Source organism: Triticum urartu, chromosome 3A (assembly GCF_056163025.1).
Source record: "Triticum urartu cultivar PI428250 chromosome 3A, HENAU_Tu73, whole genome shotgun sequence".
NCBI classification, from domain to species: Eukaryota; Viridiplantae; Streptophyta; class Magnoliopsida; order Poales; family Poaceae; genus Triticum; species Triticum urartu.
The window spans coordinates 2,037,775-2,060,071 of NC_141875.1; the positions used below are offsets into that span (position 1 = coordinate 2,037,775).

Here is a 22,297-nt window from a genome sequence, read left to right on the forward strand (position 1 = left end):
GTTTTCTACTCTAATTTATGCGATTTGAATGAATCTAACCCGGACTGGCGCTATTTTCATCAGAATTGCTATGGTCTTATTTTTGTGTAGAAATAAAAGTTCTCATATTGAGCTAAAAATTTACGAAGAATATTTACAGAATATGTAAAAAATATTGGCGAAGAGAACTACTGGAGGGGGGGCACCCAGGAGCCACGAGCTCAGGGGGCGCGCCGTGTGAGCTTGTGGGTCCACATTCCTCCGTTAGCCCTAACTCCAACTCCATAAGTACCGTCTCGCGGAGAAAAAAAATCAGAGATAAGGAATCATTAAGTTTTACGATACGGAGCCACCGCCACCTCCTGTTCTTCATCGGGAGGGCTAATCTGGAGCCCGTTCGGGGCTCAGAAGGGTGGATACGTGTTATGATCTACATACCCTAAGGTGACAATAATTGGATTATTTTCGGTGAGGACCATAGTATGAGGAGTTCATGTGTTCACTATGTCTTAATCCTTTATTCCGGTTCGCTATTAAAAAGACGCCTTAATATCCATTAGATTTCCTTATGGACCCACTGCCGTGGGAGGGTAGGACAAAAGATGTCATGCTAGTTCTTATTATAAGCACGTATGGGTATATACGGAACACATGCCTACATTACATTGATGAATTGGAGCTATTGTGTGACTGATATATGACTGTTATATGATGAATATCATCCAACATCCAACATAAATATCCATCGCTCGTTCAATGCCTGCGCTTTTGTCATATTGATCTTCGCTAAGTTACTTTTGTTGTGGCTGCCGTTACAATCACTACAAAACTTCTACTGTTACTATTACTATTGCTATTTTTATTACTGCAATCAAACTATCATACTACCGCGCTAATAGACACTTTGCCGCACATATTTAGTTCTCCGGGTGTGGTTGAATTGACAACTCAATTGCAAATAGTCAAAATATTATTTGGCTCCCTTTGTGTCGAATCAATAAATTTGGGTGAAATACTACCCTCGAAGATTGTCGCAGTCCCCTATACTTGTGGGTTATCATTTATGCCCTCGAGAATGAGGCCCTCGCCCTTCCTCTTTTTAAGTGGAAATTTGGGCAGCCTTGGCATACTAGAGAACAGGCTCAACCCTTGGCCAAGATGGCCAGGACTTCTTTGTTGGGATGCTTGATATGTCTTGAAATAATTTTGGGGTCATCTCCCTTATTCCCAATGTTGTTGGGGCCACCGACATTATGCATTTTAGGCCTGTTACTGTGATCAACACCCTTCAGCGCGTATTTACGAAGGTGTGCACAATGCACCTAGCTCCGATCACTGGTAGGGTGATCCACACCCAGCCAGTCGACCTTTCTCTGAGGTCAGGATATCTTCGATAGGGTGCTCGTGCTTCACGAGCTTGTCCCCAAAGTCAAGTCAACGAAACGAAGGGGGGGGATCTTCCTTAAACTTGTCTTCTAGAAAGCATATAACCACCTGGAGCTCTTATTCCTTCGTCAGGTCCTAAAGCGGAGGGCCTTTGATGACTGCTGAATCATCTGGGTGATGCAACTTGGATCCAGTGGTAGTACGACCATTAACACAAATGGTGTTCTAAGCCCTTGCTGTTGGAAAGATGCCCTAGAGGCAATAATAAAAATGTTATTATCATATTTCCCCGTTCATGATTAATGTTTATTATCAATACATTCTATAATTGTATTGACCAGAAACTCAGATACATATGTGGGTAGATAAACAGACACCCTGTCCCTAGTGAGCCTCTACTAGACTAGGCCGTTGATCAAAGATGGTTAAGATTTCCTAATCATAGACATGAGCTGTCATTTGATAATGGCATCACATCATTAGAAGAATTCTGTGATGGATAGACCCAACTGTAAGCTTCGCATCAGATCGTGTCACTTAGTGTATTTGCTACAACTTGCTTTATGTCAAGTGTCTGTTCCTTAGACCATGAGATCATACCACTCCCGATTGCTGGAAGAATACTTTGTGGATATCAAGCATCACTTCGTAACTGGGTGATCATAAAGTTTCTCCACAGATATATCGGAAAGTGTTTGTTCGGTTGCATGAATCGAGACTAGGATTCGTCCCTCTGTGTGACGTTGAGATATCTCTAGGCCCTCTCGGTAATACAACATCATGAATGGCTTTCACGGATTTGACTCATGAGTTTGATAACAGGGATATTGTATTACGAAATGAGTAAAGAGACTTGACGGTAACAAAATTGAACTAGGTATGTCCGTTTCTTGTTTCTAGAAGATCTAGGACGGTTTCTGAAGCTTCCATGATCTTGTAAAAGAAAGAAACCCTTTCTATAAGTCATGAAGACGTGGACCAGAAGACTAAGAAACTACACAATCTGTTGATTGACTGAAAAACCCAAGCTGAGTAATGATGAATGATATTTTTACACTCATTTCAAGCTCGTTTAAACCGGCATATTTCATTAAAAGAGAGATATTTGCTCCGATGTTGCCATTAATGACTAATGAATGCAAAGGATTCCACAAATCCTCTCTTTACTGTTTTTTTCATAGGAAATGGGCTGAAAAGGGAAGATATCACGTGGGAGAAAGGAAAGGAAGGGAAATAGAGAAGAAACAAATCACCAGGAGGCGTCAGAAGGCCACCAGGGAGAAAGACGACATTCCATGCGACCGCACGCGCTCGTATGAGCGGTCGTTTGGCGTGGAAACCAAGGCAGGTCGTGCACCTGAACAAATTTTATTAAGGGGACCCCGTCAAAATGTCAAGAGAAGGAGCAAAGGAGGAGCGTGGATCACAACCACAACCCATTCATCACCATCTTCATCCACAAACCCTAGCCGCCGCCATCTTCACCTCCATAGCCATCTCAGAAATCATAGCCCTCTCTCATCTAGTTCATACTTGTAATCGTGCATCACACAAGGCATCTATTGTAAGACATATTGCAATCAATCAATCTCAAGATGTGTTCTTCAGTGATCTTTTCTCGCGATCTGATCTCCATGTGTGAGTAGTCCGGTAAGGTATGTGGTGAGGCATGAGACTTGCAGGCCCAGGAATTTGGTGAAGGGGTCGATGGAAGTCTTTGACACAACGTATTGTATGTGTAAAATAAAATTGCATCGTGAAGTATCTCTTGTCTTGTCCGCGATCTTCATCCCTGTAGGTACCCAGAATCATGGAGATAGAGCACCGGTGAGGTCAGGGGCAAGGGGACCATGAAGTTTTATATCAAACACCGGTGACAGTTAGGTTTAGTTGGGTAACATGGATGATATCCTTGGGGATTCATGAGGTGTAGTCATTGAACGCCCAAAGCTTTTGTCAGATATTATTATCTTAATTATGGGGGCAACCCCGCGAGATAGATAGGGCCTTCGGTAGGACAACTGATTCTTGATGCAGGACTCATGTCGGTCAAGGTGTAATTTGGACACATCCCCATCCCAAACGAAGCAAGCACCTCTTGATGGGTGACTTCCTAAGCACAAACTAATATCATTTTTTATCCCAACACCAATACATGGTTGTGAGCATTAAGACCTCATCACTGTACCTTCTTTTTAATATATGTGTTTGAATCACAATTTGCTTGTTGATCTGGTCAAAAGTTGGATTTGACACTTTGACAAAAGCTTGCTAGAGACCATCGCTTCAAGGGAATCTTCCACTCGTGGGTTCGATACCCAGGATCACCTCTAGAGAAATAGGTGTGGGATACCCTTTCTTGTTCGAATACCAGATTAATAAAAAGGAGATATCAAGTAACTTGTTGGAATGACCGCTCCAGCTCTGGGCAGTCTAATCCTACATATCGCCGGACAAAAGGAATTGCATACGGGATTAATTGAATCCTCAACATCGTGATTCAACCGATGAAGATCTTCATTGAATATGCTAAAATCAATATGGGCATCTAGGTCCCACTAGTGATTATTTATCGGAGAGGTGTCTCGCTCATGTGTGTATGATTTACGAACCCGTAGGGTCACACACTTAATGTTCGGTAATGCTAGGGTAGTATTGGGATATTCATACGGTGAAGTACAAAAGTAGTTTGCAGTCCCGGATGGGATCCGGGAAATCACAAGGAGCTCCAGAATCTTCCAGGGGCAAATATTAATAAATGGGAAGCTATATTTGGAGTCGGAAAAGTTCGGAGGTATGCCAGGAGTGTACTAGAGGTACCGAAGGGTTCCGGAGGTCCACTTGCCTTGGGGGCCAACATGGGCTGTAGGAGGGAACCCTGGTCTGCATGGCCAGGTGCACCAGCCCCTACAAGGTCTATGCGGCTGGGCTAGGGCAAACCCTAGGTGATGCGGAGCATCCTACGGACATCACCATGTCAAGAGTCCATTCGGCAAGTGACACGTGCGACATCTACTTCACATACATAAAGGTTAATCATCTCCTTTACACGTTTTCACTTGCCCCTTCGAGGATGGTATACTACTTGGCATTCCTCTCGTGTGCATGCATAGCTATTACCGAAGCTTCATCGACGACGAGGAGGAGTTCAAGCACAAGAGAACATCTACACCATCCAAGAAGGGAGAAGGAGGAGGAAGAGGGACCCCAAGACGCAAAGCACCGGAGACCTTGGACCACCCCGGCTGCACGGCCTCCTATGCCCCGGGTGCTCGGACCCCCGGCCCCCAAAGGGTGCGGCCCCTGACCACCCCGGGTGCTCGGGCTTTCACCACCGGGTGCCCGCACTCCTACCCTCGGGTGCCCGCACCCTCAAGTGGCGCTACCCCGGGTGCCCGGACTTCACCCCTGGGTGCCCGGCTTCGTCATCCCAGCGGCCCCCGGGTGCCTGGACCCCTTTACCCCGGGTGCACGGACCCCTCCCACGATGCCTGCGTGCATATTGGGTTAAAATGACCCTTGTACCCCTTTTCTCCATTATTTCGTCCCTAGACTATAAGTACCCCTCCACTAGCTCATTTAGAGGGATAGCAAAGTATATGTGAGATATTGAGAGAGTTTTTCTCATCTTCCTGCCCTTGGAGATCATGTCCTCCTAAGGGAGAAGATCCTCTTGTGGATATCAAGACCCCATCTAGGGAAGAATCCCCATCATTGGATCATCAAGACCTCTCTCCTCATAGGATTGGGATGAACTAGTTACCTCTTGTATCTTCTTGTGTTGGATTTGGACCCTTGTATCTCTCTTTGTGTGATTGGATCTAGTCAATTTGAGTGTTTCCCCTCTCTTGTGTTCTTCGTGTTCTTGGGGATTTCCCCTCCAATTCGTGAAAGATCTCCATCGAGGGTTCCACCCTACAACATCTTGGTATCATGAGCCATGGTATCTCACGAAATTGGAGCCCCCCTCGTTCTCTAGCCTAATTTTGTTGTGTTTCTCACGAAAATTTCCCACCAAAAATAGCCCCAATTTTTTTTGTGATTTGTTGGTTTGATGAGGTTTTGTTGGATTTGATCCATGGATTTGCTTGGTTTCAAGTGGATCTCGCCTTCCCCCATCCATCTCCATCTTTCCCTCCACGAAATCCACGAATTTCTCCCATTTTCCCATAAATGTCCGCCCAAATCCGTGACTCCCGGGCACCCGGACCACCCCGTCCAACCCCTCTGACCACCCCGGGTGCCCGCTCCCTCGACCCCTGGGCACCCGCACCCCCTCGAATCAGCCCACCAACAAAAACCGTTTCGGCCATAATTTTCACCCCCGGAGTCCGATTTTGACGTTCTTTGGCTCGTTGAGTAGCTATTGACATCCCCCATCCATCTGGATAGGTTCCAACACCATTTGACTTCATCAAAATTTTGGCATTTTGGCTTCTTTGCCTCGGCCATCCACTATATCATCCGCAAAACCACCATAGCTTTCCGCAACCTAACCCTTTTAGTTCCATATAGCATTTGTGGTTGCTTGAGGGGTTACTTGAGTCTCCTAAGGTGTTTTGGCTACTTAGTGATTGTCGCTTCGTCATCAACCACCACCACCACTCCCGCATTGCTAACTCCGGAACCACCTACGCTTTCCGCTACCACCATTTGAAATTCTCCTTTGAGATTTTGAGTTTGCAGTTTTTCCCGTTTCCTAGGTTGTTTCGGCTACCTAGGAACAGTTTGACATCGACAACACCGCCGCTCACCTTCGACAAGGACTCGACATCGACCACTTCACCAATTTGACACCCTAACCGTAAGCAAGAACAATAACCTCTATATCATCTTGGTATCGTGGTATCCCATCATTGTACATTCTTGCCTTTACATTGTTAACCCCTTAGCCCATTTTGTGTCACTTGCCTATCGAGACTAGCCATTTAAGTATTGTTGGCAACGTTACATGTGCACATTAGTGATCCGATCATCTTGGTATCATCATATTGAAGGAAATATGCCCTAGAGGCAATAATAATGTTATTATTTTTATTTCCTTATATCATGATAAATGTTTATTATTCATGCTAGAATTGTATTATCCGAAAACATAATACTTGTGTGAATACATAGACAAACCAAACGTCACTAGTATGCCTCTACTTGACTAGCTCATTAATCAAAGATGGTTATGTTTCCTAACCATAGACATGTGTTGTCATTTGATTAACGGGATCACATTATTAGGAGAATGATGTGATTGACATGACCCATTCCATTAGCTTAGCACCCGATCGTTTAGTATGTTGCTATTGCTTTCTTCATGACTTATACATGTTCCTATGACTATGAGATTATGCAACTCCCGTTTGCCGGAGGAACACTTTGTGTGCTACCAAACGTCACAACGTAACTGGGTGATTATAAAGGAGCTCTACAGGTGTCTCCAAAGGTACATGTTGGGTTGGCGTATTTCGAGATTAGGATTTGTCACTCCGATTGTCGGAGAGGTATCTCTGGGCCCTCTCGGTAACGCACATCACATAAGCCTTGCAAGCATTGCAACTAATGAGTTAGTTGCGAGATGATGTATCACGAAACGAGTAAAGAGACTTGCCGGTAACGAGATTGAACTACGTATTGAGATACCGACGATCGAATCTTGGGCAAGTAACATACCGATGACAAAGGGAACAACGTATGTTGTTATGCGGTCTGACCGATAAAGATCTTTGTAGAATATGTAGGAGCCAAATATGAGCATCCAGGTTCCGCTATTGGTTATTGACTGGAGACGTGTCTCGGTCATGTCTACATTGTTCTCGAACCCATAGGGTCCGCACGCTTAAGGTTTCGATGACAGTTATATTATGAGTTTATGAGTTTTGATGTACCGAAGTTAGTTCAGAGTCCCGGATGTGATCAATGACATAACGAGGAGTCTCGAAATGGTCGAGACATAAAGATTGATATATTGGACGGCTATATTCGGACACCGGAAGTGTTCCGGGTGATTTCGGAGAAAATCGGAGAGCCGGAGGGTTACCGGAACCCTACCGGGAGAAGTAATGGGCCATACGGGCCTTAGTGGAGAGACAGAGGGGCAGCAAGGGTGGGCCGCGCGCCTCCTCCCCCCCTATTCCGAATTGGACAAGGAGAGGGGGGGCGGCGCCCCCCTTTCCTTCTCCTTCCCCACTTCCTTCCCCCTCCTCCTCCTTGGCGCGCCTATAGGGCCGGCCGGCCTCCTCCCCTTGCTCCTTTATATACGGGGGCAGGGGGCACCCCTAGAGACAAGTTGATCCACGTGATCATATTCTTAGCCGTGTGCGGTGCCCCCTTCCACCATAATCCTCGATAATATTGTAGCGGTGCCTAGGTGAAGCCCTACGATGGTAGTACATCAAGATCGTCACGACGCCGTCGTGCTGATGGAACTCTTCCCCGACACTTTGCTGGATCGAAGTCCGGGGATCGTCATCAAGCTGAACATGTGCTAAAACTCGGAGGTGTCGTAGTTTCGGTGCTTGATCGATCGGGCCGTGAAGACGTACGACTACGTCAACCACGTTGTGCTAACGCTTCCGCTGTCGGTCTACAAGGGTACGTAGATCACACTCTCTCCTCTCGTTGCTATGCATCACCATGATCTTGCGTGTGCGTAGGAATTTTTTTGAAATTACTACGTTCCCCAACACATATCATTCCTTGTGTCACAAGATTGTTCCCGCATATACACAATTGCTATCTTGGTTTGTGCATTTCGCATAAGTGGCCATACAAAAAAAACAAAAGAGTAAGCTTTTAAGCAAAAAGAGAGCAAAGAAGCTTGTGAGCAAGAGCCATAGCATCATACCAAATTCCACATAAGATTGTCATATCCGATCATCTTGGATCACCTTGAGAAGAACATTGGGAACATGATACACATAGCATACTTGGGATAGAAGGCTCATACATTTTGCATCTTATAGGTTGTGCACAAGTGTCGTATCCGCCTATTGAGCAATCGTGCTAGCGTCTCTTTTGAGTTGTGCAACATGAGCGTTTTCCGTGGATTCCACATTTTGTGCTCATTCCTTGGTTGCACGACCCCATAATATCTATCCGTGTGTGTGTTTCCGTGTGCCACATATTGCTATTGGTCTACTTGTTTCACTTGCGAATTTGTGAATCTTTTCCAACATTATTGACTCTTGCTAATATTTCTCATAAAAAATTTGTGCCAGTATCCTCACCGAGCTCCACCATAAGCCGTACTTGTTTAGGTGTGAGAATTGACAAGATCCGGTACCAATTGTGCTATTTCCTTGATACATTATTAAGTGATCATTGATCCATCTTCAACATTCGAAAGGTACATTTGGTCTAGTTCTTTCCTTTCTTCCATTCAGATTTGCTCGAGTCTTGTGATGGATAGGCAGGGAATTTCATCTCCGGTCTTCCACGACAATGACGGTGCTAACAACTACATCACCAAAATGTCCACCTTAGGACTACAACGAGCAATGCAAGGCATTGAGTGACTCGCCATCAACATTCGCCAAACGAAGCACGTAAAAGGGACTACATAGACACCAAGTTGGCCGAACAAATGCATCAAGTATGAGACTTGGTGGCCAAATGCAAGTCTTCTTCCCCTTCGTCATCTTCTCGGCGGAGATGCTCAAGTCGCACACCTTCAGAGCAGCTACAAGATGCAAGTACCACACGGCACCATCAAGAAAACCTTCATGAACACAAGAGAAGACCGCGACACGAGCACCAACAAGACTGAGCTACGACTACTACCGCCACTTCGGCATCTTCGCCTAGTGTTATCAAGGCATCTTCGCCTTTGGACGTACGACATCTTCGCCTACCTCTGACGAGTACGGCTACATCGGCCTTCATCCACGGTGACGGTGATGAGATGATCGAGCATGTGATTTTCCCGTCGGTCATGGAGGAGAGCGATGAGGGGCCATCTTCGGCCTTCATCCACGGCGACGACGACGAGATGGTTGAGCATGAGATTTTCCCTTCGACCACGGTGACGTATGATGAGTTGAGTGACTTGTGCCACCATATTGAGAGTGAGAGTGACTTCACCACTAGCTCCATATATGATGAGCTGCCCCAATTCACATGCGAGGCGAGCCACCAACACCACCACTTGAGTGATTTGAGTGACTCCACCATATGTGACATTGAGTGCACCTACCTTGAGGTAGTGATTGAGCCACCACCACATAGAGAGAGTGAGGAAGTTGATAGGGCACGTGAGGCCATTTTGATTTCTAACAACTTAACCTCTACCTCTATTGTGTCTTCTCATTTGGTGATAGGTCCCATATATGATGATGCACCGATTCGGGACGACTTCGTCCTTCTTTTGGACAAGACGATGGCCATGGTGGATTACGATACACCCCCCACATGGTTCCATCAAGTTGAGGATGATGACCACCATTTGGTCTTTGCCACCTCAAGTACACCACTTGAGTGGAATGAAAAGGTAACATGGGTGAAGGTGATGCTCTAGTCCCACTAGTGGACATTCTTGACATTGATTGCTTGCATGATGTTGATCCGCCTACTGGCATGCTTCATGCTAGTTCGACTTCCACATGCGTTGATTTACCCATTTATGATGAGTTTGATGGTTGCCATGTGGACTCTATTAGTTGTGATGCCATGTTACATAGGATTTCTTGTGACAATTCTCTAGGTCACATCATGTTTGACAATCCATTGAACTTGTCATATGCTATGAGTGAGATCTCCCATATTGCATCATTTCAATCTCAACATAGTAACTATGCTTCCGCCATTAAAATAAATCTCATTTGCACTTATGGCATAGATGACGAGATGATGGTCATTGGCTTTTGTTTTTCATGCGATGACATTGCCATGCTTCCTTTACATGATTTGCGCAATTCATCTACTATGCCATGCCATGATCACATTGTTCCAAATATGCATTTTTTTGGATGTTGTCAATATTCTCCATGTGTTGTTTCCACTAATGCTCATGAGGAGACCCCCATAGTTTCCTCATACATGTTAGGAGATTTTGATCCATCCTATTCATTGCATGATCTCACTACTTGTGTGCACCATATGCTCCCCATGAATAAACATCCTAGTGATGTGCCATATACTTGCACTCTCAACTTGTGTCCCCATCGTGTCATACATAACAACTATTCTTTCATGATGGATGACATGTTCATATACCAGGTTTCCAATTTCTTTGACAGATGCTTATTTTGTGCTAAGTCACACATGCACATACACATCATGATGGATGATGTATACATTTACCACACACACAAGTTCTTTGGTTTGTGTCTCTTTTGTGTAGGTACACATTCTACATCGTCAACCCCGCAATCCCACGAGTTGACGAAACGAGCTTAGAGAGCAATGATGATTTGGGATACCGTGGATTGTTCTTACCACCGCTCTCTTCGCACAAAGACTTCGCGCATTTGTTCTACATGGCCCTCACTTGGTTATGGGTTATATACCACTTCTCACTTTATGCCCATATTGCCATGTTCACTTTGCATGATATGCTCATTTCTTTACATTTGCCATGCATTTGTGACCCATGCTTTGCATTACGCATGATGATTGATTCTACTACTTGTATGTGTATTTGCAAGCTTGGTGGAGATATTGCTTGTTCTTGCCATGTTTCCTTTGTGATCCATTCCTATGATGATATATTGCTTTGTACTCGTGCTTGTGATATGCCATGTGCATTGCCTATGCCTAGTATTTGCTCACATGACATGATTGCCATTATTTCCTCTAGTGTGTTGCATCTTCGCTCCACTAGTTTGCACGACTTGATTTCTATGCTTTCTCATGTTGCATCCAATTCTTGGATTACTTACTGCTATCATATGTTTGGTTGCAACAATGTCATTACTTCACATATGCCATGTCCCATTGCTTGTCACTTGCTTGACTTGATTGCCTCACACATGATGAACAATTGCTCTTTCCATTGTGTTGAGTGCCACACTATTTTCACTATACCATGTGCACATTATGCTCGGATTGTCTTGCACTTACCCCATGTGTTTAGACATTGCAGTTCATTTGGTGTTGTGAATGACTCTTATGCCTACCATAGACCGTTCATTGAGAGTCTCATGCATGCTTGCTATGACATTGAGGTAGATGCTCGTTTACTTGTCCCGCATATTAACACCTTTACCTCACCTTTGCATGCTTGCTTCCATGATGTCCTTGATTTTGCTCAATTTATGTGCTTACATGACATGTCACAATCCCTTGTCACACCACTTGATATGCATGATGACAACACTTGTTCGGTGAATCACCACTTGAATGCTTGGTTTTGCACTAACGCTAACCACATTTGTTTTTCCAAGTGTTAGTTGTTCTTGCTCATTTTGAAGGAATCACGAGCCGGTGCGACATTGGAGAGTGCCAACTTTGAGTTTCAAGACAATGAGTACTTGGTGAACGTTCACTCCTACAAGGCGACGCCATCTCTTTCCCATGGTGATTTGGTTTTCGATCCGAGGTCGGATCTTTCCCAAGGGGGAGGGGATGATGCAGAGCATCCTACGAACATCACCATGTCAAGAGTCCGTTCGGCAAGTGACACGTGCGACATCTACTGCACATACATAAAGGTTAATCATCTCCTTTACACGTGTTCACTTGACCCCTTCGAGGATGGTATACTACTTGACATTCCTCTCGTGTGCATGCATAGGTATTACCGAAGCTTCATCGTCGATGAGGAGGAGTTCAAGCGCAAGAGAACATGTACACCATCCAATAAGGGAGAAGGAGGAGGAAGAGGGACCCCAAGACGCGAAGCACCGGAGACCTCGGACCACCCCGGGTGCCCGGTCTCCTATGCCCCGGGTGCCCGGACCCCCGGCCCCCAAAGGGTGCGGCCCCTGAGCACCCCGGGTGCCCGGGATTTCAACACCGGGTGCCCGCATCCCCGGGTGCCAGCACCCCGACCCCTCGGGTGCCCACACACTCACCTGGCGCTACCCCGGGTGCCCGGCCTCCTCATCCTAGGGACCACAGGGTGCCCGGACCCCTCCGACGATGCCTGCGTGCATATTGGGTTAAAATGACCCTTGTACCCCTTTTCTCCATTATTTCGTCCCTAGACTATAAGTACCCCTCCCCTAGTCATTTATAGGGATAGCAAAGTATATGTGAGATATTGAGAGAGTTTTTCTCATCTTCCTGCCCTTGGAGATCATGTCCTCCTAAGGGAGAAGATCCTCTTGTGGATATCAAGACCCCATCTAGGGAAGGATCCCCATCATTGGATCATCAAGACCTCTCTCCTCATAGGATTGGGATGAACTAGTTACCTCTTGTATCTTCTTGTGTTGGATTTGGACCCTTGTATCTCTCTTTGTGTGATTGGATCTAGTCAATTTGAGTGTTTCCCCGCTCTTGTATTCTTCATGTTATTCGTGTTCTTGGGGATTTCCCCTCCAATTCGTGAAAGATCTCCATCTAGGGTTCCACCCTACAACACAAGGGGTGGAGGTGCCCCACATGGCTTTGGAGGCAAGCCTCCCCTTATGGCTGCTGCCCCTTCCTTGGAGGATGGTCCATGGCTGGCCGCCCCTCCCTCACCCTTATATATAGTGGGGAGGTACAAGGAGGGCTGCACCCTTCCACCCATGGCCGCCACCTCTCCCAACTCCTTCCATCTCCTTCATGCACACACTTGGCGAAGCCCTGCTGCTGTTCTGCTGACACCACTACCACCACGCCATTGTGCTGGCCTAGATCCCATCTACCTCTCCTCCTCCCTTGCTGGATCAAGGAGGCGGATACGTAAGAGAGCCATATTTGTGCACATCTCGGAGGTGCCACCCATTCGGCACTGGATCGGATCAGATCACCAAGGGAGTACGACTACGCCAACCACGATCTCTAGATCGTTAAAGCTTTCCGTCTAATAGGGTACGTAGACACACTCCCCTCTCGTTGCCAATATCTCTATAGAATAGATCTTGGGTGTTTCATAGAAAAACTTTTTGTTTTCCATGCAACGATCCCCATCACTTACTTCAAATCCTCACACTGTGTGCGCCAGGGAGATCCGCTCACTTTGCTCCTATTTAACCACATCATTGATGTCGCCGCATATATCTTTGATAAGGCCAAAGCGGCTGGCCACATCCATGGGCTGGTGGATCACTTGATCGTTGGAGGTGGTCTCACCCACCTCTAGTATGCAGATGACACAATGTTCACGATGTTCTGGGGTACTTGCGAGACGAGCAGTAGTGCATTGGGAACAACCTGCGTTGTCGGCTCCCCGACCTTCCCAATTACGTACCTAGGCTGTCCGGTGAGTGACTCGCAGATCCTAATTAGGGACTTAGGACTACTAGTAGAGCAGGTTATGTCCCATATGGAGCCCTGGCGGGCCAGTTCCAAAGGCGCTAATATCCTAATTATCTCTTGTCTCTCTAGCCTACCCATGTTACTTATGGGTTTGTACTTTTTCCTAGAAGCGATCCATGCGGAGATGGACAAGGAGGTTTATCGCTTATTCTGGCAGGGTATTGATGAGAAACAAAGGTACCGCATGGTTAAATAGGTGTAGTTTTGCCACCATACAGACGAAGGTATTTGTAGGGATTATTGGCATCGCCGGGCATCAATTTGGCTATACTCTGAAAATGGGTCTGGAGGATCCTTCGGGTGAGGTGGGCCTTTGCCTTGATCCAATCAAAGCAAAATACGTTCATGGTCATCTTCTTCTCGCGTGCTCTCTGAAGGAGGGGTCCCTATTCTAGCGGTCGATCCAAAGTATTAAGCACATCATTCGGGAGGAAGCCCGACATGAGGTTGGTCAGGGCACCGCGCCCCTCTTCTAGCTTGACAGCTGGTTTGGCCACACCATGCTGCAGGATTGTTCCCCGTCTGTCTTTGTCATTTTTTTTTGAGGGAACCGTCTGTCTTCGTCATTTGTAATGAGCCTGATGCTACCCTTGTCGAGGTCTGTTTGCTTGTGTCCCCAAACTTCCTTTATCTTTGTACTTCTTGTATGGATCTTTTGTTGGTTGCTTTATCTATAACTAAACGATGCCCCGCGTGTTGCTGCAGGAAACTTGTTAAAAATATATGAATAAATGGTAGCAAACAAATATTAATGCAAAAACAAATATAAAAATGTCTTATATGACTTAATTACCTAGAAAAAAAATTATGCATGAGAGTATGTTTTGCATGAAGAGATTAATGGAGAAAGTAACTTATGACTACATGCATGACTGACTTGGTGATGTGGCATTGTTGCATGGAGAGAAAAATTGGGTAGTGGGCTGTAGCTATTTAAGAATAGAAGATAGAAGATCCAGGGCAAAGGTTTGGTTTCTGAAGTGCTTAAGTGCACGTCAGTTTGTACCCAAAGCAAACAAACAATACCGCTGGAAGCTTGAACTCACCAAGGCTCCGTAGGGTGCACATCCATCGACTTTAGTACACCGTAATCGCCATCACGAAGTATGACCTGAAGTAAGCATAGTTGATCAAAACATGCGCCATATGAGGCTGAAAACAGAAGGTAAAATATACGTGAAAAAGTATCAGAGTATATCCTAGCTAGCGTCTACTTGATCACGTTCAAACTTCAAACCCTCCAAGACCAACAACTAACCTCAGATATCTTCGTCTCGCACGTTGTTGCACAGACGGCCATTAGGGTTACATCACGATGACATGCACGGCTGTTTTCTTTGCTTGCGTAAGTCTCTACGACTACGTCAAGCACATCCATGTTGGCCGGCGGCTGCTGTGCTTCTTTCATCGTTAAAATGAAGGTGTGTGTGGACCTTGGTGGCACAATACCGATGATGTCCGTCCGATTAGTATAATAACGGTTTGCCACCTTGTGTTTTGGGACACACTTAACGGACACAAGCCAATCATCCATGTTGTTAGTTACGTGAAATTGGCAGGAGATCAACTTGTTCGGTCGGAAAGAGAAGTCGAGCCGGAGGGGATGGACATCTATCAGGTCAGTGTCCTTGACCATGCAAGAGTTCATCTGCATGCAAGAAGAAAGCCACAAGGTTAAAACAATAGCAGGGCTTTGACCCAATGACTGACCGGGTGCATCATCCCACCCGTCTATACTAGGATCAAACTTAAGAAAATTAATATCCATTGCCATAATATTTTCAGGTCGTAAGAATCAGTAATATACGTACAAGCTTGGCCTTTTTTTGTAGAATAGGAAAACAAGAAAAAAAGACTAAGATCATACTAGAAAAATAGATTGTGGTATTGTTGATCACACCTGGTCAATTACTGCCTCTTGATCATTTTCTACTGTCTCTGTCTCATTTAGCATATTAACAATATCCCCTATAGTAGGCCTTTTCCGTCGATCGGCCTCCACACAACTTAAAGCAATTTCCATACATATCTTTACTTGTTCAGAATACGACTCCAACAAATCCTCTGACGCTGCTTGTATCCTAGTCCTCCAGTTCTTATGTACATGGATATTGAGAACAAAAAGTATGGTAGTGTAAAAACAGAGCACTATTAGTGAGAATGTTCAACTGATACCAATAAAAGGCACTTCTTACAATTTTAATAAATTGCTCGGACAGCATTTCAGCACTTTTGGTGTAGTCTTCGGGTCCTGCCATTATCTTTATGATCACAACACCTAAGCTGAATATATCCAGCTTATTTGAGATTATGTTCTCACTTATAAACTCTGGTGGTAAGTACCCACTGCAAGCACGACACAACGCATATGTCAGAGACATCATGTGCACATTGCAAATATGAGTTGTCTGGTTGAAAAAACAAACCATTTGACATGAAGAATAAGCTTACAGTGTTCCTATAGGGCTATTGGTGATGTGGGATTTTTTTCCTTGAAGAATCTGGACAATCCGAAATCTGCGATTTTCGGGATCATGTTCTTGTCCAGCTATGTTGGCTGGTTTTAGATCCAAATGAAAAATAGGAGGCTTTAGTTCCTCATGAAGGTACTTCAAACCATTGCAAATACCCTTGATTATACCGTAGCGCTGGCACCAACTATGTCCATTACATTCCTCTATAGAAATAAACACAATATTATAATTCTTGAAACACACACACATATATATAATGGCAACCTATAGAAAATGAAGCATCATCATAGATTTACCAAAAAGATAGCTGTTAAGGCTTCCATTTTACATAAACTCAAAGCAAAGCGCTTTTTTTGTGACATCAGCAAGAACCATTGTTTCGTTGTACGGCAAGAATTCTCGTCGGGTTTCATGGCAATAACCAATTAACCGCCCAATGTTCTGGTGTTGAAGATTTGCAAGATTGTAGAACTCCTTTTCAAATTTCTCATCGCCATGTTCTACCATGCCATGAAGAATCTTCACAGCAATTTTTTGCCCATCTTCCCGCTTCCCCTATTGGACACATACGGTTTAGTTTTCTGTTTGTAGGGATATAGTTGACATTTATAAAGCAGAAGATATTACTGAATATACTCATTCTTGAATAGGCATAGATATTTGGAAAATTATATGCAAGTTGTTCCTCAACAAGATTGATATAGAAAACTAAATAGCAGTGTGCTAGATCAAATATGAGAAAACGGTGCCATGGATCTTGGCGTACGCCTAAATCGAACCACAGTAATGAAATAAAGAGTGCAATGAATGACGATTTTTTTTCACCATTTCAAAGCATATAATCCCTTGGCGACACTTATTTTCGGATGGAGGGAGTACGAAATTGTGAATGATTAATGATACCAGATAAACTTTTCCGTATGTACCGCTACCAAGTACACGGTCTTCAGAGAAATTGTTTGTCATACTTTCCCATGAATGGAGTGGCACACGGCTTGGTCCATCCGCCATGGTATTGCTTCCCCGGGATGTAAAACTAAAGAACCAGCTGCATGTTTATATAGATAAGATAATAAGCGTTAGTACAGATGAGCAGTTTAACTGGTCGGCTCTTTCATGGTTCTCCGCCAGTATACCAATCGAGCTTTGCACAAACAAGATCCATAAAAGAAAAAATATAAAGGGGAATAGTTTCTGACGAACCAGTATACCAATCGAGCCACTGACGCAGGGGAGGACATGCAGCGGGGAAGTATGAGCGCTCAACAATACAGAAGTGGAAGGAAGATAAAAAAAAACGAAGAGCAAAATGCAAGTGGAAGGAAGGAAGGAAGGAAAACGTTCCACTTTGCATACCCCGCACATGGTTTCCATACTCCGCCGAGGGCATTTGTGGGATTTCTCATAGCACCGAGCCACATAGCTTTCATGGTTGGTTGCTCCGTCCCCGATCGGTGAGACGCCTGGTTTTCTCTCGCCCGTCTCTGACTTCTCTCCATATCCTCTCCGCCGCCTGCTCTCTCCACCGACCCCCGCAAACTCCGGCTGTCTGCCCCCGTCGCCATCTACCGGTACAAGGCCGCCTCTGCCTCCTTCGTCTATGCATCGGCGCCGTTAGCCGATTCGGTCTTGCACGACCACCCGCCTTGAAGAGTCCTCGACGGCGAATCAGGAGCTGTGGTGTGGAAGAGGCGCGCAAGGGATGACTGTCTCCACTTTGTCGTTGCAAAACCCTAAACCCTAGCTCTACCTCTCTCTCTCTCGTTGCACCTCGCTCGCTCTCTGCGTTTGAACGACAGAAGGAGGAGGAAGAAGAGGATCGGAGGAGATGGTGGACACAGGAAATTTCCGGCGCACGAACGCCCTCTTCCTTTCCCTCAAGCACGAACTAGACCTTGTCACTCTGTTACAACGTCACCGCGCGACTTTATACCCCGAGCCAGCACACCAGGCACGCACCCACGCCTCCACTCGCCCACCGATCGTGCCCGCGCGTGACTCGCTGTGAGCGCCAACGGATCGCACCTGATCGGGCCGCACGGCTCACCAACAGAACACCCACGCACACACACGCATGGTGTAGCCGCTCACAGACATCCCCATGCACCACACGCACGCACACAGGCACACCTACACCGCGGACCCGGCGCACCCGACACGATCAGCTCGCACCCATACACGCGCTGGTCGTGCCTGACACGTCGCCGCGGCTTATTTGCCCTACAGTTCACCCTCTAAGCCGCGGCTCAGAGCAGGCTGTCTTCCACGACGACGTCGTCCGCCAGCAGCGCACGCCCGGCCGCCGACTCCTTGCGCAGCAGTGGCCACTCCCTCTTGAAGTGGCCGTCCTCGCCGCATTTGTAGCAGTGCCCGCGCCTGTTTCTGCCATTGCCCGACGCCACGCTTCGCCCGTTGTCGTCGTCCCGAGCCCTGCCATGCTGCCGCTCCCGCCCCGGCCACTGTGCCGCCGTGTACATGAGCTGGCCCTCATCTCGCTCGCCGCCTGCCTACCCAGGTTGCCGTAGCCGCTTGTCGAAGGCCTTCAGGCGACCCAGGGCCTCCTCGAACGCCATGGTGCTCACGTCGAAGAACTGCTCAATCCCCACCGCCGCGTACATGCGGTCCGGCACGGAGTCACGCAGCTTCTTCACCAACGCCGCATCTTCCAGCATCGTTCCAAGCCTCGTGAAGCACGCCGTCATGCCACCGAGCTTGCCGGCGAACGCGTCCAGCGAGTCACCCTCTGCCATGCGCAGCAGCTCAAACTCGCCGCGGAGAGTGCCCAGTCGCGCCGCCCGAAACCGATCCGTGCCGACGAACCGCACCTTAAGGCTGGCCCAGACCTCCGCCTCCGTCTTCTTGGACGCCACCTACAGCAGCAGGTCCTCTGCGAGCGCCTCGAGCAGGTAAGCCCGCGCCGACTTGTCTTTCTTCACGAGCACCGCCGCCGCCGCGTCCTCCGGCACCACCACCGCCTCCCACAGCCCAGCCGCGTAGAGATTTGCCTCGACTTTGATTGCCCAGCGGTGTAGTTCTCACCGGTGAGCATCGACACTGGCTACAGTAGCGAGCTGCCTGATCCACCGGCATACGGGATCCACCGGCAGACATCGACGGCGAGCTCCTCCCTCCACGTGGCTCTGATACCAAATGTTGTTGCAAAACCCTAAACCCTAGCTCTACCTCCATCTTTCGTTGCACCTCACTCGCTCTCTGCGCTCGAATGCCCGAAGAAGGAGGAAAAAGAGGATCGAAAGAGACAGTGGACACAGGAGATTTCCGGCGCACGAACGCCCTCTTCCTTTCCCTCGAGTACGAACTTGACCTTGTCACTCTGTTATAACGCCACCGCACGGCTTTATACCCGAGCCAGCACACCGGGCACGCACCCACGCCTCCAGTCGCCCCCCGATCGTGCCCGCGCTCTCTTCGCTCTGACACGCCCGCGCTGCGCGGCTCACGGTGGATCGCGCCCGATCGGACCGCACGGCTCGCCAACAGAATGCCCATGCACACACACGCACGGTGTAGCCGCACACGGACACCCCCGTGCACCACATGCACGCGCGCGCGCACACACACAGCTACGCCGCGGACCCGGCGTGGCTGACACGATCAGCTCGCGCCCATACATGCGTTGGTCGTGCCCGACACGTCGCCGCGGCTTATTTGCCCTACACACTTCGGCGTTCGCTCTTCCCCACTAGTCCTTGCCATCTCCACACACCTACCTTGACCAATGCCTGTCGCCACTGCATCCTTCGCGTGTTCCGACCTTGAATCGACGGCCATGGGGCCGGGAAGGGAGGACGACGTTTTGCTTCTGTGTGTGAGCAGGAGTTTTAGCTTCGATATGCTTCCTTGATGGCTGATATGATTCTCCGCAGCAAAGTTTGGTTGCAGCCTCCTCTTAATGCGCCACCTCCCAGTTCATTGTAATGTTTTTGCACGCTTGGTACTTCACAAATTGTCCAGTGTGCTAATGGTTTTTTTAATGGTTGTGTTGCACGCTACATTTGAGATTCGGAAGGCGAGACCTTGGAGCTAGCCAAGGTTCCTAACTGCTGAGCAGCAAGACATCTCCACGAATCACCTGCCCATCCCATCCCAACCCTGCCCTAGTGCAGCCTCCTGGGGGGCGCACGGCACACCTCCCTCCGCCCCCCTCCTCCTCCCACCCCTAAACTCTAAACCCTAACCTGGGGGACAACTAGTACAAGCTATCCTAACAAAAGTAGTCTTCGTCTGCAAAAGGCTTTGGTGGAGACGCCGCGGTGGGCTCCGTGATGACCTCCATCCTGCCGTCCTGGCGGTCTTGCCTCCGTGATGACCTTTGCTTGATTCCATCGGACCCCGCTCCCCCCTCGCCCCTCGCCGCTGCCGGCGGGCACCGCCGGACCTCACCAGGGTGGCGTCGGCAGCGGCGGGGTCTTCTTTACCCGCGTGCGACCCTGCTTCTCGGGGCAGGAGGTCGGCGGCGGTGCGGCTCAGTAGGCTGTGGTCCAGTGACCTGTTGGCGGTGGCCGGCGGTCAGAGAGGTGGTGGTGCTTTTCCTTGGTGGCCGGGTGGCTTGGTGGCGCGGGGATTGCCGGCAGTGCACCCCGGCCCAGATCTAGGCCCTGAGTGGCCCATCTGGATCCTAGCGGCTGTCTCCGGTGCGGCCTCCCTGCTTATTGCATGGTGAAGAGGAGGGATTGCTCGGATGGGGGCGGAGATGCCATAGGCGTGCCTTCTACAGCACGACAGTGTGAGCTTTATGGGCATTTTAGGGCCCGGCCAGGCATGTGGGCTCACGGGCCTGGTATGCTCCTGCTGTTGCATCTGGTCTGTTACCGTCGTTGATGGTGGAGTTCGGGCTCTCCTGCATGACGAGGGTGCTGCTGGCTCACGTCCCGACTCTTCTTCTTTCCTGTGCAGGCTCCACTACTCGGTGCCGTGGTGAGACAGCATGGGTGGCTTGAAGATCGTGTTGGCACGGGGTGGTGGGCGGTATGGTGGAGTGCTCTAGAGTGCCTGGGTGATGGTTGGGATCGGTAGAAATCCCTGCCATCCTGTCTGACACCGACGTGGGAAAACCTTTCTCCTCGCCGCATACCGGGGGAAAACCTTGGTTGCTATCGTCACGTCCCTTCTTGGAGGTGTTGATTGGTACCGGCTTTATCATGAGTTTTGAACTTAAAATATATGACCATGTGTTGTTGTTTTGAGAAAATTTTGTTGAAGAATATGTTGTTGTTATGGTATGTTATTGTTTATAAGTATGCGCCGTTGTGATGATGTGTTGTTGTTTATAAACTATTACTATATGTTGTTGTTTATAAACTATTACTATATGTTATAAACATAGCAAGCCTTTTATGTTGTTTAAAATTCCACTATGCTGATTCTTTACATTGCTTTACCAGAGCTGAACCATGGCAAAGATCAAGCCAAAGCCATTGCTTGCACGGCACAAACAAAAGAAGGGCCCTACTCAAATCAGCCTGTTAGAATAAATCGTTGTAATCTCAAACTCTTTCCTTATCTCTTGTTCTATTCAAACTCTTGTGTCTCTCACCTTGTACGCCAAGGTAAGGCTTCGGCCAACATCAATATAAACCCAACGCGACTCCCCTAGAGGGAGTAGGAATGCTTACGATCTTACATGGTCATCAGAGCCACCTCTTCCCATGCATCTAGCCACAAACCAAAACCCTAGATCACACATCATCGTCTCCATGTCTTCCTTGGCCGGCGTCGCCCTCAACCTCGGTTCGTCGCCATCTGAGAAGCTTGCAAGAGGGAACTTCATCCTCTGGAAGATGCAGGTTTTCCCAGCCCTACGAGGTGAGCAGGTAACGGGGCTCCTATACAACTCTGACGCCGCTCCGCCCGGGATGGTGGAGATCACAAAGGCGGACAAGACCCCTGCGCTAGAGCCAAACCCTCTGTACGGGCCCTGGATCACCAAAGATCAGTAGGTCCTTTCATATCTCCTCAACTCCATGTCTCCAGAGATTCTTGCGCACGTCGTTGGGAAGGATTCCACCTTCAAGCTCTGGACAACAGTCACAGATCTCTTC

The 22,297-nt window shown here is 47.7% G+C and overlaps 2 protein-coding genes and 1 pseudogene across 2 annotated transcripts in view; 1 reads left to right on the top strand and 2 right to left on the bottom strand.

Annotated features, from left to right (window-relative positions):
• LOC147977533 (coatomer subunit beta'-1-like) overlaps positions 1-17,246 on the bottom strand; it is a 28,631-nt gene extending 11,385 nt beyond the window's left edge. Inside the window, exons 1-3 of the mRNA XM_087545798.1 lie at positions 17,139-17,246; positions 15,020-15,409; positions 14,808-14,872 (exon numbers count right to left, since the gene is read on the bottom strand). Coding sequence (XP_087401924.1) covers positions 14,808-14,872; positions 15,020-15,409; positions 17,139-17,246 — 563 coding nt within the window. The remainder of the gene's footprint in view (positions 1-14,807; positions 14,873-15,019; positions 15,410-17,138) is intronic.
• On the top strand, positions 8,971-10,752 carry LOC147977534 (uncharacterized). The gene is made up of 3 exons (XM_087545740.1): positions 8,971-9,046; positions 9,126-9,849; positions 10,701-10,752. The coding sequence occupies exons 1-3, from the start codon at positions 8,971-8,973 to the stop codon at positions 10,750-10,752; spliced, it is 852 nt and encodes a 283-aa protein (XP_087401866.1).
• Positions 15,656-16,875, bottom strand: LOC147977535 (cysteine-rich receptor-like protein kinase 26; annotated as a pseudogene).
• Positions 17,247-22,297: the final 5,051 nt, after the last annotated feature.